We start from the raw sequence: 14717 nt of genomic DNA on the forward strand, positions 1-14717 counted from the left end.
GGAGGAATTTGTGCCATCTGCTAACAGTGAGCATTGCAAGGACCTGGTCTGAGCCAGCTGTCCAACGGAAGGGCATGTTGCTTTTGAAACAATCACTGCTGAAACTAGTCTTCAGGAACCAACACACAGTATCTAGGAATCCATGTCTAAATTCCCACTGTGAGAAAAACTGGTTACTGCCCTCAACAAGTCTTTGTAGAAGAAAGTATCAGGGGCTACAGCAAACTAGACCTTGAGACAAAAGGCAAGAAGGGTGGTGGAAATAATAAGAGATCTGGTTTGGGTGCAGTATGAGGCCTTGTTGAGTGCCTGCAATGGATGTGGACCCTTGTCAGCGTTTTTTTAAGAAGGCTTTCAAAAGAGAAAGGAAAAAACAAGTCTGGAAACACTGTAAGGCTGAAACTGTGCATGTGGTAACGCTTTTCTGTCCTGGGCCGTGTTGCAGTGGATTTGGCAGTGGAATGTGCCCATCAAGGCGTGTTCTTCAACCAAGGGCAGTGCTGCACAGCTGCCTCACGTGTGTTTGTGGAGGAGCAGATATATCCAGAGTTTGTCAAGCGCAGCGTGGAGTTTGCCAAGAAGCGACTCGTTGGAGATCCCTTTGATGCCAGAACTGAACAAGGTCCCCAGGTAACCGTGTGCTTGAGAACAGTTGTTTGGCTTTTCACTGTGTTTCTGTTTAAATGTCCTTGTGTAAATATTATCCTTGCTAATGTGGTCCCAGCAGAAGCGCCGAGGGGTGAGTAATGTATCATGGCTTTTTTTCTCTCTATTTCAAATACCAATTAATCACAACTGTTGAAATGTTATGTTGTAATTTTTTTAAACACAAATGTATTTAATTCACTTCTTATCCAGCTTTATGGAAGGGGCTGTCCCCCTGGTACAGTAATACAAAGCGTGTTGCAGGGAGCAATAGCAACGCACAGACGAGCGCAGCTGCAGCAACAGCCATTCAAATACTTGGCTGTGCTGGTGATGACAAGTAGTTAGAGCCCAGGGAATCCTGAGTCCCCGCTTTCCCTCTGCTCCTCTGTCCCCTTCCTGATCCTTTGGAGAGCTTTCAGCTGAATTAGGAGGAAGAACCAGGCGAAGCTTCTGTCACTATCAGCCTTGTCAATGCTTCCAGAGCTTTCCTCTTATTTTTTCCTTCTGAAGCCATCTGAGCTGTGGTGGAGAGCTCTGGAAGAAAATGATCCTTGGGTCATATTTTCTAATAGAGCCACTGTTTGCTATCAAAAATAAAGGGGAAATTCCGGAAATCTATAGCCTAGACCTCCTGTTCTCAGTACTGCACTGTGAGGTTTTTTTTCTTGATGCTATATAAGATCCCTCAGAGAAGGGGTGACTGTGGCGACATCTGTCTCCCCTTATCTGGATCTAGGCTCATTTACACATGATTCATATATGGCAAAACCTCATTGCATGTCCTCGTGCATGGAGAATAAGATGATGTACATCCCCTGTTCATGCTGCAGCTGCATCTGTCCCTGTAACTTGCCTAGAAAGAGATTTCAAGCTGCTCAGCAATCTTTGGAAAATAATCCCATGCTGGAACTTGCGTCAGCAGAGATGAGCTGACCCTCAAATAATTTCAGGGTCTGCTCTTACCTTCTGTAAAGGACTGTCAGCTTTTCAGGTATGTTTGTTTGTTTTAATATAACATCATCCTAAATTTTATCCAGCAGTAGCAGTAAGTGAGCTGCATTTATAGTTAGTCCCACCAGGACCATTTTTGCCTGGCTGCTCTTACAGAGAAACATTGATTTCATGAGAAGAGCCCCTGAAATCACAGGTGTAGTTGTGAGGTTTTAAAGGGTGAAACACTCTGCAGTGAGGAGAACACATAGGACTAGGCTGCTTATTTCAGTTCATCCGTGCTCCCAGCTCTTGCCAGGCTGTCAGAACAATTCCCAGTGCTCTGGTGTCGCAGTTGTGGCTTAAGGGAGACTCTTTGCATACAGAGCTGTAATTAAGGGTAACAGTAAGGAATAGCAGCATCTGGTCAGATTTTAAATATGGCCCATCAATCCTCTTTGCTTGTTCTGGCTTAGCTGTTAAACTTGTAGCTAGGAGAGAGAGCACAGACACACCCACCCCTGAACTTCTCTGCATGCATGCAGCTCTCAAGCCCGAGATGGGAAAGTGTTGAGAAAGTGACAGGAAACTGTTAATCTCAAAGCTTTCATGTGGCTGCCAGTGCAAAGGAACAATAACTTCCTCTGCAGCTACGGTTGCTTGCTCTCTGGAGCCTATGCTGTAAGACGCAACTCACAGAAATTCAAGCAGAAGAAAGAAATGATGCAGTGTGACAAGGGCTTAAAATGCCTCCAAAATTAGCAAAGATTCACACCTGCCCGCAAGTCAGTGTTCAAATGTGAAGCTTCCAGATCAAATTTTTCCTCTTTCCTGAAGTAACCTGAAAAGTAATCTTTATTCCTCTTATCCCTCATCTCTGTCAGGCCTCAGTTGCTTCAGATCCAGGTCATTGCTTTCATTCTCGTTCTATGTGGGTCATGGTGAACATACGCAACAGCATTACAAAAACGGCCACATGCTGCTGCGTAGACCCCGTTCTGGGATGATCACTGGCTTAGAAATCAACAGTGGAAGGAGTTGGAGCCCATGATCTTTTTGGTCCTACATCAGCTCCAAGTGCTTGTAGCCAGACAACAGGACCTGCAACTTACAGAGAGTTCAGAAAGTGTAAAATAGGAGAGCTTCTGCAGTCCTGACTTAGAGCTAGTGCTCTGTGAAACCAAGCTGCACCATGGCTGAGCACAGTGCTCTAAGTAGCTGCAGAGACACCCTGGAGCAGGACAGTGTGGGGCAACAGGCAAAACTTTTCCACGAGAACTTAAAGTTGATGTAAACTAGTTGATGTAAGCTAGTACTGGAATAGTGGTTCTGTCTGCAGCTGCTTATTCCTATGTTGCATGGCACTGATGAATTAGACTGGGGAACTGGCTTACTTAGGCCTAATCCAGGCTTTTTGGAAGTGAGGAAGAAAGGTTTTACAAAGGTCAGTCCCCTGATGTGGACTGTGCACTGGCATGGATGCTCATGGCACGGGTGTGGGAAAATGACTGTCAGCTGCAGTATTGGGTTATGCTGATATAAACTGCACTACTTTGATCAAAATTAGGTCAAATTTAAACAGTATTAAATTCAAATAGAAATGAGGCATGCTTCTGATGAGACTTCTCCAAAACTCACATGTGTCTGAGTGTGTTGACTGGCTGGAATTCAAAGGACACCACAAGAGACCTGAGGGGTGATGAGGACTCTTGGAGTAGAGTGCCAAACTCCAATGCACACCAAGGGCATTTTTTTTTAAAATTTTGGATTTCTGTGAGCTATATCATAAGAAGCAATAAGGTAAATCTGCACAGATGGCAAACTGGTTAACCAGTGCATTATAAAACTGTGAAGAACAGACTGCATTAAGTGAGACTAAGATTCTTGTGTACTAGGACAAGGATTAGTTTAGAACAAGACTAGACTAGTTTTGTCACTGTAGAACCCCAGATACTGGGATTTGGGGACTATAAGGCCTGACTTACAGAAAGAAAATAAGCAATAAGGCTGTGTCGTGACGCTTGCTAGCCAGAAGTTATTCAGCCCAAAACCTACTGTTTGGTTTTTAAGATGGTGAATATTTTCCTTGGACTGTAGCTGTTTGTGTACTTTAGGATTAAAGCGTGAAAGTACAATATGTAAGTAGAAAGAGTATGTGTCCCAACAGTGTGTTGGACACAGTTGAGAGGTCATTCCACAGGATTACAAATGCTAGGTTTGGAAAAGGAAAAACTGCTCCTTGCAGTCTTGCCTTAAATGAAGCAAGATATGGAGATTTGGGGGTCTCAGATTTTCAGCATTGCAGTGATCCTTAGAAGCCTTCCTCTCTTTTGAATTAGGTGGACAAATAGTAGAATTTGCTTTACCAGGTCATGTGTTTTTAATACAAATCAATGCTCAAACCATAAATAATATGTGAGTAGGGGACAGAATTTGAACAAGCCTTGCAATGTTACAATGACAAACAGTTCCACCCTTGCATGTCATTTTTACAAATGTTTTCTTTCCCCAGTGTCTTTTCATCTAACTATAGTTTGCCCTGCAACAAGTTACAGCTGTATAAATATCCTTGTTTTGTTGAAGTGGATGAACTGGCTTGGTCTGGATCACAGACGTGCCAGGATGAAAAGCACTTGCAGATATTTTCAAATTATTTACATTTGGCAACTAAGCAACAAGACAAATAGACAATATGTATGACACCTGCCAAACTTACTATGTGACACTCCGTGTCCTACATGAGGGCACACATTTCCTCATGCAGTAGCTTGTATCATGCGTTTTCTTGGGTAGCATTTTAAGAGATGAGAGAACATGAGCACTTAGCACAAGCTGTCCACAGTGTGTGTGAGACACACATCTGTGTGGCAGGAGATGTGCTGTTCTCTGTGTACCAGAAGTACCCCAAGGACACCTTCCTGAAGCTTTGATATTTGCCTAAAAGCATGAAAACTTGGATTGTGTGTGGCCAGGATTAACTAGGGACAGGATACAGTCTGTAATCTGGAGGAGTCAAGTGCAGAACACTCCATGTAAACAGTCCCAACTGGCAACCGGCCCTGCTGAAATAAAACCAGATGCCTAGGGAGGGGTGTTGAACAGCACAAGCATCTGGAGATACCTGGCTTTCAGAATAACCCCTCAGGCTGCCAGGGCACCTTGAACCAGTGGGTATAGTCTTGTATTTAATCACCTCAGTTAATTTGCCAAGGGACAAGGGGCAATGGATACAAACTGGAACACAGGAGGTTCCACTTAAATATGAGAAGAAACTTCTTCTCACTGAGGGTAACAGAGCACTGGAACAGGCTGCCCAGGGAGGTTGTGGAGTCTCCTTCTCTGGAGACATTCAAAACCCACCTGGACACCTTCCTGTGTAGCCTCATCTAGGTGTTCCTGCTCCGGCGGGGGGATTGGACTAGATGATCTTTTGAGGTCCCTTCCAATCCCGGATATTCTGTGATTCTGTGATCTCCATAAGTCTTTTACCATCTGCAGCATGATGTGATGAGGCGTTTCATCGCTTTCATCATACAAATAGCCACATCTGACTGTTTGAAACCTGACAGTACCTGCAGTACCTGGCTGTATGTGGAGCACAAAAGAAGGACCAGTACTGACCAGAAGTGCTGTAGGCTGCTGCACCTCTTCCCAGCACATGACCCGCTGTGCTTGTGGAGTACGTGGTGTCTCCTCCAAGTCCTGGGGGAAGGCTGCAGGATTGTGCGACTTCAGTGTCCTATGTCTGGACCGGCCTTTCCCCAACCCTACTGAAACACCTAATTTAAGGGCTAGTAACACAATAGTACTCGCTATCACATATATGGTGTGTGTGGGGAGGAGTTAGACAAGGTTGGTAGTTAGAAGGGAGGATATGGCTCCCAGTCCAGAGAACCAAAAAACACTGGGATGGTACTAGTCTCTAAGATCCGTACAGGTGATTCCGATTTTAAAAGTATGGCTTCAGTGCAGTAGTTGTTCTGAAATCACCCCACTAATAGGGCTTATCTTTGAGGCTGTTCGTGTAGCGTGTGTACATCTGTGGAAGGAGATGGAGGCAGAGCTCACTGGGTTCTTCCAGCTGGGGACAGATCACTGTGGCTGAAGCTGCACATTACAGCAAAGTCGACTTAATACTTTATACACCCTGATTCTCCCTGCCTTGCACTGGTTCTGTTGCTGGTCAAATCCCTTGCTGAGCCCAGCAAAAACCCACCTTCTCAGCTAAATCAGTGCATGGAGAGGGTCGATAAGTCCCAGAGCTGGGGCGAAGTGAGTGATGGAGGTGCATATCCAGGATGCAGAGGACGAGGAAGTGGGGACACTCCCCCCATGTGGCAGCAAACTATTAGATCAGATTAAACTGTCACACGTAACTCCACCTTCTGTTTTTTTGTTGCTCAGGTCCATGCCCACGTCACGTCTTTCACCCTACTTATTGCCTGACTGCTGTAGCACAGAATGAGATGTAAAATCATAAAATTACCTGGTTTGACAGTGCCCTGCAAATGTGCCCCTGGGCCACATACCATGACTCCAGTCTCTGGAACAGTGATAATAAAGCTGCTGCTGTCTGTTTCTTTTCTTTTTGTGTCTGACAGATTGACCAAAACCAGTTTGATAAAATCCTGGAGCTGATAGAAAGTGGGAAGAAAGAAGGGGCTAAGCTGGAGTGTGGTGGTCTTGCCATTGAAGACAGAGGCCTGTTTATAAAACCCACTGTGTTTTCAGAGGTCACTGACAACATGCGTATCGCCAAAGAAGAGGTACAGTACAAGTCACCTGAACTTTTATGTGCATTTACTGCTCTAAATTGGAAAGAAAATAGGTATGGTCGTGGTTAGAAGGAAAACCTGAGAAAGGAAAAGAAATTTCACTTATTTCACTTATTTAAGTGTCCTAATAACTGCCTAATGCTGAAATCCATTCTACTAATGAAGTATCTGCAAGGTGAGCTTCGATTTCGAGTGTATGTGCATGGCAGGGGGGAATTTTAAGAGGAAAGGGAGGAGAGCAGAATAAAAAAACCTGTCAAAATGTTTTAGCAACAATTTTTGCGCGATTACTAGGTGTCTGTTTGCCAGCCCTTTCTAATGCTTTGCTGCTTTCCCCCATTTTTTTTGGTTTTCCAAAAGGGAAGTAGCCCTGTGAGTGTACTCGCTAGAAAATAACAAACTCAGATAAAAACATAATAGATAATACTACCCTAAAGCTTTTGGATTTCATTTCAGGAGAACTTGATATAATGCAAAATACAAGCACATACCGTACCTAGATACAGCTGCTCTAAATGCTGCTTCTGAATAAGAAATAGTGGTGATGGAAGGGTTTCTGTGTGAATCCTTGATTTCAAATATATTCACTTACAAATATAATTATAATAAAAATAACTGAAACTGTGGCAGGCTGGAGTAATTCTATGTATTCTTTGCCCTGAAGTTTGAAAGTTTTCTGAAGACAGATCTAAGCTCTTCCACTGTACACAGACAGGTGATTGTACGAGCTGTGTGCTCTCATGCACCTCCTACGAAATCGCTCAGCTACGGCACATGCTGATTCAAAGTGGCAGAGGAGAGGATAATGTGTGTTCTTGCTCCACTGCTTTGTGAAAAGGAGTTGCTTTATTGCAGAAAGATGGTACAAGAGCTCTGGGACATGAAGCTGGTGAAGAGGGAAGGAATGGCCCTGCTACGCTGCCACTGAAGAACTTTTTTCAAGTAGCCTTAGCATCTGAAATAATCCTAAATTCTGTTCTCATGGTGAAATCTCCTGAGGCTGACCATTCTTTTTCCTATATGAAAACATGGTCAGAGCCAGGAAAGTGCAGATCTAGTACTCTGGCTTTCATTATTCATATGCAGAAAAATTGAACAAGCTGCATGTGATTAGATCCTGTGATATTCCTTTGAAATACAAGTTAATCTACTTTTCGTCATATTCCCCAATGGAAAGTAAGTAGTTGCCAAAGTCTAACTGGCACTCATATCTTATAGTTTAACCTAACGCTTTTTATGGGGCTTCTTACTGTTCACTCCTGGCAAAACATTGAGATGTGTCAGATCTGCCACAGAATCTCTAAGGAACCTGGGAAAGATATCAGTCAGACTGGGCATGAGTTATACTCTAAAAATAGAGGGAATAAGAGCTGAAAATCCCATGACAGGCCTTTTTTTTTAATGAACAGACTCCAAATCCCAAGTCATAATTCGTGAAGCTTATCCGATTTCATTCATTTGCAGTTTTGTTGCAAATGCACGTTCATCCTTTGCCTGGGATCAAAGCTCCAGTTAAATACCTGGATCTTCCAAAATGAAGAAATTTAGAAACATGAGCCTCAAGGCCGGGCAAACTGCTTCATCTGGCCATCAGGGTGGCACAAGTGAGACTGTATCTCACCTTCAAGGGGGGTTTACAGTACTGTAAGGCCATGTAGGCCAGAAAAGGGCCCCCACCTTCGATTCTGTATTTGATGAGAGACTCCATCCCAGAAACTGGCAAGTATAATATTGTGTATGCCTGCTGCCTTATACTGGCAGCCTGGGAAGCCAAGTTTGTGGTCAAACATGCATCTGGTAAAGGTACTGCATACAAATAAACTGCGTACAATGACACAATCAAAGTGAAAACCAAGGAAGAAAATGTACAATGCTTGAAATATATTAATTACTTCTTGAGTATGCTCGTTGAGTCCAAACGGAAAGTTGTAAATGGAGTGAGGATGAATAATTTGAAACTTGTCCAGATACAACTCTGCTTATTTTGATCATTACAGACGATCTGTTAGCTGTCGGATCTTAGCATATATTAACTACTATAGCACATTACTGTACTTCCTTTGAAGTCAGTTTAACTAGTAGTTTTTAAGACACTCTGTCAGTGATATCTGGAAGGTTAAGATGTAACATTTTAAATAAAGTATCCAAAAAGCATCTGATTCTGATTACTTAAAAATTACCATGAGTAGCAAAGGCTTTCTTGTACTAATGTTTAACTGATACATGCAGATTTTTGGGCCAGTTCAGCCAATTATGAAGTTCAGGAGTATAGAAGAGGTCATAAAAAGAGCCAACAGTACTGAGTATGGACTTACGGCTGCAGTGTTCACCAAGAATTTGGACAGAGCATTAACGCTGGCTTCTGCATTGCAATCGGGAACTGTCTGGTAAGCAGTGTGGGACCAGAGCATGCGCTGGCATTTTGTTTCTTGGGAGGGAAGAGGGATGTATGATTTGGAATCGTGTAAGTGCTGGAGGTAAGATGTATTAATAGTCTGCTTAGTTCTTGATATTCTGTTCAGAAGGATCATCCATTCTTCAAAATAAGGTGGTGAGGCCCAGACAGTCTTGTGGGAAATGGGCTGCTTGTCCATTCAATCGATGTAGTCCTTCATCTGGAAAACTCTGAAAATGTAGTAGCTGTAGTAAGTTCCACCAGACAAAATCCTGTATGTAGAGAAAAGCTATTCTTTGGATTGCTAAGTAGCATCAGATGGAATCTTAGATGCACAAATCAGTATGGACAGTAGATGGCATCACACCACTGTTGGAAAGACAAGTAGCTATTTTTGCTTACACAATATTAAAATCTTGGTTTATATTAGAAACATTTTAAAGATGGAATCCTAATTTTTTTTTTCCTACTAAAGATAGGAATTTGATCTGGTGTCTGATTTGGATGCATACAGAGGACTGATTTCAAGACCTGGTGCCAGAAGAGTCTGCCTCTGAGTCATCTTTAGATAAAAATGGGATGTGGGCTTTGAAGGATCCATGTCCTGTACATATGTGAAGGGTCAGTCCTTCAGCACCAACCCACACCTGGCTCTCTTCAGTCATTTGATCTTACTGAGATGCTGAGGAACTATCTGCATTAGCTTTTTCTACCTAGTGGCCACAGAAATGGGGCTAGCGCTTTCGTTTCACTGCGAGACAATTGTCTAATGCAGCCCAACTTTTTTCTATAGGTGGAAGTGGATGATGGGGCCTGTGTGTGGATGTTTAGACAGCTTGCTGAGTAAACATGTTCACTTCAGAATGTGCTTCATTAAGCTAAGGAATAGGCTGGACTGTTTATTTTAAGCACAGCTCTGATCACAGCATAAATTCCAGCTCAAGCGTGAATGTCTTAGACACTAGAGACTATGAAGTGAGAGGTGGGTCAGACTGAGTACCACTCAAATGTTTTCTGTTTCTGTAGCAAAATAAGATTTTATTGCTAAAATCTGATTTCTCAAGTGAATAAGCTGTAGAAAGAGAAAACTGTCAGATTTCAGCCTTTTTTATATTGTTGTTGTTGTCGTCACCTTGCTGCTTTTTGGTATTGAATTGTCTTTTTACAATTGATGTTTTTATTGTAGGATCAACTGTTACAATGCGCTCTATGCACAGGCTCCTTTTGGTGGCTTTAAAATGTCAGGCAATGGCAGAGAACTGTAAGTTTTGCTCAATATTTTGTTTATATGTAGATGATGAATGCAACAACAATTGTGACTCTGTGAAAATATTGTTGAATTTGCTTTCAGACTCTCAGATGTGAGAAGGTAAGCAAGTGTCTTCAGGAGTGCCTTCATCTGTTTTATAAGATCTTAACTCCAGTCAATTCCACTTGCAAGCATTTTTCCTTACCAGTGTAGATTTTAAGATCAAGGGAACCTTGGCTGGGGACACTGGTATCCACCCCAAACCTCCTCCACCTTTATATGGTGGTATCTGGGCCTCCCTTGACTGCTGTATCATTGCTGCTGGTTGGACCTCTTCCCACCTCTGACTTTCTAATGTTGGAGCTAGAACAAGGAATGGTCTTCAAGATCATTCTACCTCCCACGTTCCAAGCTTCCTACTAAGTGACAGCAAGACCCTCTGTCCCTTTTCCCCAGCCTGACCTGTTGCACATGGTTACCAGACATTCCAGCTCTCATTAGTTACTAATGCAGAAATTTTTGTATCAAGATCACTCTGTAATTTAGATGTAGAGCTGAGAAAAATTACTTAAACCTTAATTTTCTTTTTGTATGGGAGAGAGGTGGGTTTTACTACACCATTCCGAAGACTCTTCAGAGGAATCTAATGCACCTTTTCTTTCATAAGACACATTTATTTCCAGGAACCATTTCCAGTAGCTATTCTGATGCATCTGCTGCTCTGAGACATTCAGATACCTCACTTGCTAAGCACAGTAAATGAATGAATGCTCAAATGAGACACATGTATTGGGACCTTATGGTTCACTTTGCCTGACTGCCTGGCTAACTAAAGGGGTTTATCCCTTGGATGAGGCATGGGGCCAGTTTCCACCAACCAAGACATAACGCAGTGGTGGGGTCTGTCATCACAATGTGTTTCTGGAGCAACTGTGCCCTCTTGATTATATGATATCTTGTAGATAGAAGGTTACTTCCTGTGGAAAAGTAACTTTAATGAGTGTCTAAGCACTGATAACGGTGTTTATGTGGATGTTTCTTCAAGGGGTTCTCAGTTTTCTCTAGGCAGGGAGTCACAAGGCATCATCTTGTGGGTTACTGTGACCAGAACCATTCCATGTTTCTTTTACAACAGGGTGTAGTTGTGTGTACTTATGCGCATGTACTTAGTGAGTATTTGAAGTGGTGGACCAAACTGATAGCTGGTGTAAGCTAGTTCAGGTCTGGTTTTAATGGCCTGATGTCATCTACAGCAGCTAAAATACACTTGTGTAGAAATCCTTTATCTTAGGGAAGTACACATTCACATGCTACAACCGTTTGTCCCTTTCCCTCCTCTCTCTTCTTTTCCAGTGGTGAATATGCTTTGGCAGAATATACCGAAGTGAAAACAGTCACCATTAAACTTTCCCAGAAGAGTTCATAAAAACAGAAGGCCTAAAATGCTGACACTCTGAATGTGACGCATGGGGGATGTGTTCAGAGCGAGGGGGAGGGGAGGGGTAGGCAGGAAAATGGAAACACCTGACTTCATTCCTCTAGAAACACTGAATCTACTGGACTTCATTTTTTCAACTGGCTCTTCAAAAACTGATTTAACTGACCCTCCTGGAGTGGCATGCACTGGTTCTGTACAAGTCCATCTGTCTGCTACCTGTGACTAAAATGCCGCTCGGTCACAGTGTTTGCAGGACATCTGCTTTCAAACCGTGCCCCTGAAGGACGTGGACATCGATGGCATGTTAGAGAGACTTCTGGTACCATTAGCATGGACTGTTAAACACCTTCAGAGACAGATGGGTTTCACTTGGCATAAATGGACTTGAGTGGTAGGGCTGGTACAACCTGGCTGAAGTTGGTGGAGTTTGTGTGGAGACTGCAGCTAGAGTTCGGGAAGGGAGGGCAAGCTTTCATGGAAGAATCTGTAAAGAAATTATCTTTGTAAGAGCTATCTTTGTCTTTCTAAAGATACGTGTTCTCCGTATTGGTGAGATTCTAGCCCTGAATGAGATTTATGGAAGTTTCCTAGAGGACTCCTTTGGGGCCAGTATTTCACCCAACAGAGCTGGACGTTAAAGTGTCCTATAACCTGATGTTTTGGTGTGCACACATTACAGGTGCTGCAAATGCAACTTACTGACTTGCTAACCCTTGTGGCTCTGAATGAGTCACAATTGTATCTCAAACCTTCACTACAGCACTTTTCGCAAGAGGCTTTCGCACTGTACTTAGCGTGATGACACAGAGTTGAATGCTAAGCATGTAGTATGGTAGATATTCCACAGAAGACATCCCACGCCGGTCCTTCTGTTCTGGAGGGGGAAGCAGAAGAGCTGCAAGCAGCTGTCCCGCTCTCTCTTTCTCTGTGTGAACATCTCTTCATCTTTTGAGCCAGAGTTGTTGTTATGAGAGTAAAACTTACAAGCTCTTCTCACCATGTCTTCATCCCATATGCATGTACCTTCAAATAATCTTCTGGAAGTACAGTATGAAAAGGCAGGTGATCCCAAGCACACAACGAGTGCTAAAGATGTGGGTGTACAAACAAGTTGCCATGGAATAAGTTACAGCTGGACTTAAATGTCTCAGCAGCTTTGCAGTAATTGTCCTTGTGAGTGCTACCTGAATAGCATCCATGGAGCTGCTGTCACACCAAATGCGTGCCTTAGTATCTCCTGCAGTAACTTTGCATGCCCAAACATTACTATGAGATTAATTACAAGCCATATGCTGTCTTCAGTTCCTGTGTCCACTACTTTCCCTCCTCTTCCTTATGATTCTGTGCTGGAGAACCACTGGCAAACGTACGGGAAGCTCTGTGTCCACAGGAGCTCTAAGTGTGCAGGAGTTAGTGGTGTCCCCGTGTTAGGAAGTTTGGCTGGTCTCGCTGGGATTGTCCTCTGACAGCAAACTGCCAGAGGTCCCTTCTGGCATATTGGGACATTTCCATGGAGCACTGGTAAAGATTGCTGCCTGGAGTTTTCCAGATGTCAGTGCTTGAAGCAGAAATGCAAGTCTAACCTCTATTCTCTGATGCCAGCAAGGATTTAACTGGTACCTTCCTTTCCTCAGAGATACACCCAGTCAGTAACAAGTTCTGTTGCATGACTCCACCTTTTTTTTTGGAGGGGAAAAGAAGGTGAGTGGTGATAAGTAAGGAAAAAGTTTGCATGAGCCTAAATGTCCTTATTAGTGAATGTTGAAATTGCACTTCAACACAGCTTAACTTCTTAAATGGCGTACCTCCAACAGTCGTGTGTAACTGTCCTCCCATGGGTATGTGAGACAGGTAAACCTCCCCAGCCAGTGAAGGTAATGTCCACCTTTCCCCATGAAAGGCCAAATGGGAACATTGTAAATAAGTTTATATTTTTGTACAACACTTAGAGTGCAAACATCTTCTCAAACATTTTACTTTTGCCTACTCGACAGTTTTCTAGGGCTGCAGTCAGACAGTAGGGAAGAAAGGCAAACAGTAAGAAGCTGGTTATCTTGATGTATCTCTGTATTAATTTTTTATAAACAGTGGTTGAAACTGAAATAATCTGAAATTCTTCAAATCCTAGTATTCTGGCTTTATATGTATTATATATATTTCACCTCTTTTTTTTCCCTTACCATGTTTTTAAAAAGTCAATGTATCTCTTATTGTATAAATCAGGGTTTGACTCTACACACTGAATTTTCTAAGTTATATAACACTAGACACTAACTTTAAAATAACCCTTTAGAGGGTATATATTCTTTCGTTGCACAGTAAGGCTTTCATATGAAATATTATACTACTTTTTTAAAAATAAAGAACTATATTTATAAATTAGGATACAGTTAATCTAATGTATTTTTATAGCTAAAGGTACATGAAAATGCTATGTTTAAACCTCATGTATATATTTAGACTATGGGTATCTTTTTGTAATAGTTCTTTTTCCTAATAAATGTTTAACTTTGCAACATGGTTTCTAAATGCCACATATTGATATTGCTGAAAAAGGAAGTGGGGGGAGCAGGAGACTTCTATAGACTTTACTCATTTTAACACTTTTATTTACACTGATTAGTGCCTAAAGATAAATCCATCCCCTCTATTGCCTGTCACCTCCTTACGGGCCAAGCCAAACTCCTTGAATTTTCTTCTTGCTATCAGCGTCACTTAGAAGGTTTGAGAATTTAGAAGGTGGAAGGCTGGAGATAGAAAGGAATTACCATGAGTGACATAATCAATGGAGACATAAGCCAGGAAGAGTGGGATGAGATTTGGGGGGAAAAAGAAGAAAAAAAAAATAGCTAGAATGTATGGAGAAATTCTTGCTAGCGGAAGTCTCTAGAAAAAGGTTATTTTACTGGGTTTTCAAACAATTGTGCTAAAAAAAACCTGTAAAAAGGTCTGGGTAAGAGCCAAGCTGGGAGGTGTGAAAGACGGCAGGTGGAAAAGGTGCTAAAACCAGGTAACACTACTGTGGCTGCAGCTAAAAGCAGATTAATGGGGACTCAAACACGGGTAAAAGCACCAGTGAAGACCCGTCCTCTCTATGTCTCCAGCGTCACATCGAGGAAACCCCCTTGGCAGATCTCAGGCTGCAGCAGCCATTCGGTGAATGGATTTGGCTTCTTCCTTCCTCGAGCAATCCTCAGAGATTCATTTCTTGGTATGGGCCAGAAAAGAGAAGAAAAAAAAAAAGTGTATATAATTCATGAAATCATCATGAATAACAAAACA

General features: G+C 42.5%; 1 protein-coding gene across 1 annotated transcript in view; it reads left to right on the forward strand.

Moving 5' to 3' along the window:
• Positions 1 to 13794, forward strand: part of ALDH1A3 (aldehyde dehydrogenase 1 family member A3) — a 35229-nt gene extending 21435 nt beyond the window's left edge. The window contains exons 9-13 of the mRNA XM_065641414.1: positions 446 to 630; positions 6180 to 6344; positions 8583 to 8740; positions 9935 to 10009; positions 11351 to 13794. Of these exons, the coding sequence (XP_065497486.1) occupies positions 446 to 630; positions 6180 to 6344; positions 8583 to 8740; positions 9935 to 10009; positions 11351 to 11423 (656 nt within the window). The 3' untranslated portion in view covers positions 11424 to 13794. The remainder of the gene's footprint in view (positions 1 to 445; positions 631 to 6179; positions 6345 to 8582; positions 8741 to 9934; positions 10010 to 11350) is intronic.
• Positions 13795 to 14717: the final 923 nt, after the last annotated feature.

Source organism: Caloenas nicobarica, chromosome 10 (assembly GCF_036013445.1).
Source record: "Caloenas nicobarica isolate bCalNic1 chromosome 10, bCalNic1.hap1, whole genome shotgun sequence".
Classification (NCBI taxonomy): domain Eukaryota; kingdom Metazoa; phylum Chordata; class Aves; order Columbiformes; family Columbidae; genus Caloenas; species Caloenas nicobarica.